The following is a 3,664-nucleotide window of genomic DNA, read 5'->3' as shown; positions in this document are numbered from 1 at the left end:
AGCGAAAGTCAAAGGAGAAGAAATCAGCAGGTACAAGCAGGGAACAAGCAAAAAAAGCAATTGCCATATTTATGGGTGATTGTCTGCGATGGGGCAATTTACCCATGAGAGTTTGGTATTGGGGAAGAATTGGATTTGATGGGGTCTCAGCTATCTAGCTGGCATAATGTGCTCACTCATAACACATTTACACAGCTGGGTAGCAATCACTGAATATAGTAAAATAAGAGGGTGAAACAGTTCTAGACTGATCTGAATTCATTCGTGTCGAGATGAATTCATATTTCCCAGCATCCTCTCTCCGCTGCTCTCTGCAGACTTGAGCTTTAGCTGCAGATAAAAGAGGGAGATTGGCGGAGTTCAAGACGTCTGCTGAGACCTCTCAGCCGAGTCACTGTAGGGAGGCCCCCTGGCTGTGCTCTAAGTGGTCCCAGGGGGCGCTATGCACCTCTGGGGTTCTCTGCGGAGCACAGACACAGGAATGTTATCATGGGAAATTAGGCCTTGTGGTTTATGAGGTGCTAGGAGCAGCACTCCAGGGTCAGCATGGGTCTCCTGAGGCAGAAAGCTGGGGCTGGTCATCAGCACGCCGGCCGCTAGATTGGCCTTAACACCTCAGAGAGTCTGGGTTTGATGTGTCTCATTTAGAGCGGCTTTCGATCTCCCCCCGTCACTGTGTAACAAAACTGCACAAACCTCAGCCTTAAAGGGGAAATCCACCCATTTTCAATATTTAACTATGTCATTAATATAGCATAAAGGAGTTGTGTGGAAATAAGAAAAAATTAAAAAAAAAATTAACATTGCAAAAAAATTTAACATTGCAAAAAAAGTAACATTGCAAATTACACCATGATGAGTCATCACAGTGTAATTTGCAATGTTAATTTTTTTGCAATGTTAAATTTTTTTGCAATGTTAATTTTTTTTTTAATTTTTTCTTATTTCCACACAACTCCTTTATGCTATATTAATGACATAGTTAAATATTGAAAATGGGTGGATTTCCCCTTTAAGTAGCCGGCCCACTATCTCGCCTCCAAATCTGTCACCTGCACAAAATCTATTAGTGGCCACGGCGCTGCGGTGTCCCGACAATGGCACGAAAAGTTACAGCCAGTCATAAAAGAGGCCAGTCGCCCTCTGATACTGTCTCATCTGTGAGTGGAGGACAGCTGGGAATGCAGCCACACCTCATAAATAATGAAGGAAGGCCTTTTGGCCTTCTAAGGAGGGAGATGTGTGATCCGGCAAGTGAGACCGGGGCAATTAGCGACAAGCTCTCACAATCAAACGCACCCCTGCAGCAGATTCTATTACGCCAGACTGTAGATAATCAACCCGTGGACTCTTATTGAAGTCTCTGTGAACACATCTGTGAAACCTTGATTAGTGTCCGCCGTAAAAGGTCTGATTATGGACCCATGCAGCCGAGTTTGATCCCGTTCATTTCACCTTAAATTCCAAGTGCATCCGACTCTCCGCCAGCCCTCCCCGCTCCTTGATCGTTTGTAGTGCTGTTTGTGCATTCCTGTGTCGACAATCCCTCCGCCTGGTTCTCTCGGGTGTTTGCCCCCCCCTCCCCCCTCCCCCTTTCCACAGTAGCAGTCAGGCGGCTCCCTCCATCCCATCCCTGTTTACATTGCTCTTCTCCTCTATTTACTCTGTTCTCCAGCACCCTGGCACAGTGCGCTCTAAACAGCTGTTCCATTATGGAGCGAGTGGGCGCTCTAACCGCACAGCTCTGCCACGCACAACCCCCCCCCCCCCCCCCCCCCGACCCTCCTGACAGCCCACCACGGTCGCCCACTCCATAAACCTACCCAGCTCCGCTGGCAGGGGCTGCCATTGTTGCCGTAGAACTCAGCAGCCCACCCCACCCCCGCCGCCCCCACCCATGATGTCAGGGTGCCTTCTGGGCACGGGCTCAGCCGGGGCGACTGTCGGGAGATTGTCTCCAAAAACCGCAAAAGACAAATTTGCCAAGTTCGCGGCTTTTGATTAAGTGTCTCCTTCTGGGACACGGTGCCGCTGTGATTCACTACAAGCTGCAATCATATCCAGATGATCCGCCATAATGATCTTTACAGTGAAAGTGGGGTTTTTATAGCATGTCATTACAAAACATGCCGCGCGGCACACTCACTCCCGGGCTGCTTATACATTCTGCTACGGCGTGACATCGTCAGTGGAGGCCGTAATCCCTTTTTCGGGAGCGGGCTTCGACTCTCAAAGACTACAGGGGTGCAGCTTCAGATGCAGCTGTCTTCTATACGCCACCACCTGTACTTCGATTGCCTAAAGCTGTGATTTGCAACTTTTTGAATTTCAAGGATCCCCCAGTTTGATTTTTTTTTTTATCTCTGGGACCCTAATCTACACTGTAAAATGCTCTGTGTTAATCTAACTCTCAGAGTGTGCAGATGGAACCAAATGGATCCATCTGTACACTCTCAGAGTTACAGACCCGTAAGGTCCATTTGGACCACGGTATAGTCCCCAGACCTGAAGTTGAGAAACAGTGGCCAAACGAAAGTAGCCGATCTACAAGCTCACAAACACGTACGCCCGGCTTGTGAGCTTGTGGATGGGGCTATTGTCGGCGCACGGCAGCGGCGTACGGCGAAGTATAAATCAGGCTTAAACTGTCAGGGAGAAGGAAGACCATTGTCTAACTGACTGTCTCAGGGTCACGCTGCAACATGAATCTCCCGTGGATAATTTTTTTACCTCTGCATGTTCTTTTTCCTGCTGGTGTGCACAGCTGGTGCTGAGTCAGGAGAGAGGAAACCTGGGAGAAAGGCCACCAAGCGTCCCCGGGCTCCCGGCAGAGGCAACGCGGGGCCCTGCGGCTACGGGGACAGGAGACACTCCATTAATCACAATACAATAGCTACTGCCCGGGGCCAGTGGAATATGTGCCTGTTTGTGTCTATATGTCCCTGCACGTGTATGTAAGTGCTAAATGCGTGTGTGTGTGTGTGTGTGTGTGTGTGCGCGTGTGCGCGCGCGTGTGTGTGTGTGTGTGTGTGCGTGCGTGCGTGCGTGCGTGCGTGCGTGCGTGCGTGCGTGCGTGCGTGCGTGTCTCTCAACAATACAGTGCGTTACATAAAGGATTGGTGCAGTGCGATGCCTTGTATTCAATTCTACAGGAGCTCGGACCTGCACTGATTGACGTAAACAACACAATAACCACTTCAAGCCGCTATGGTAAACACTGTCCACCGCTGCTCCCATAAACGCCAATCATTGCGCTGTTTACAACATCACTCCACTTACTATAACCCCTACAGCCTTTTAAAGTCCCTCCTGCATTGACATTTCCCATTGGCTTCATTGACATTGTGTACTGTATGCAGGCAATGTACTGGGTTTTTCTCTTGCTCTCTCATTGCCGTCTCTCTGTGTTCTAACATGTGGCTTCTCCAGTCTTTCTGACCACGTCTGTTCCTCTCTCTCTCTCTCTCTCTCTCTCTCTCTCTCTCGTCGCTGGCTGGTTGCTGTGTGTATGTTTTGCATGACAAACCATTTGGAGTCACATGAGCGGCCAGGGAGAAGTAGATGAGGGGGGGGGTATAAAAAAAAACCTGATAGAAAGACAGGGAGGGAAAGTGAGGGGGGGGGGAGAGAAAGACAAAGAGAAAGAGAGAGAAAAGGATCTCCC

At 49.4% G+C, this 3,664-nt stretch overlaps 1 protein-coding gene across 1 annotated transcript in view; it reads right to left on the bottom strand.

Annotated features, from left to right (window-relative positions):
- Positions 1–391: 391 nt before the first annotated feature.
- Positions 392–3,664, bottom strand: part of LOC308099421 (solute carrier family 45 member 4-like) — a gene marked incomplete at both ends in the record, with an annotated part of 18,319 nt that continues 15,046 nt past the window's right edge. The window contains 2 exons of the mRNA XM_080448165.1: positions 392–460; positions 1,824–1,940. Of these exons, the coding sequence (XP_080304291.1) occupies positions 392–460; positions 1,824–1,940 (186 nt within the window). The remainder of the gene's footprint in view (positions 461–1,823; positions 1,941–3,664) is intronic.

The sequence above is a fragment of the Gymnoscopelus braueri genome, assembly GCF_963280865.1.
Source record: "Gymnoscopelus braueri genome assembly, chromosome: 13".
NCBI lineage: Eukaryota > Metazoa > Chordata > Actinopteri > Myctophiformes > Myctophidae > Gymnoscopelus > Gymnoscopelus braueri.
Note: the sequence above shows the minus strand (reverse complement) of the source record. Positions and strands in the feature narration are given on the sequence as shown.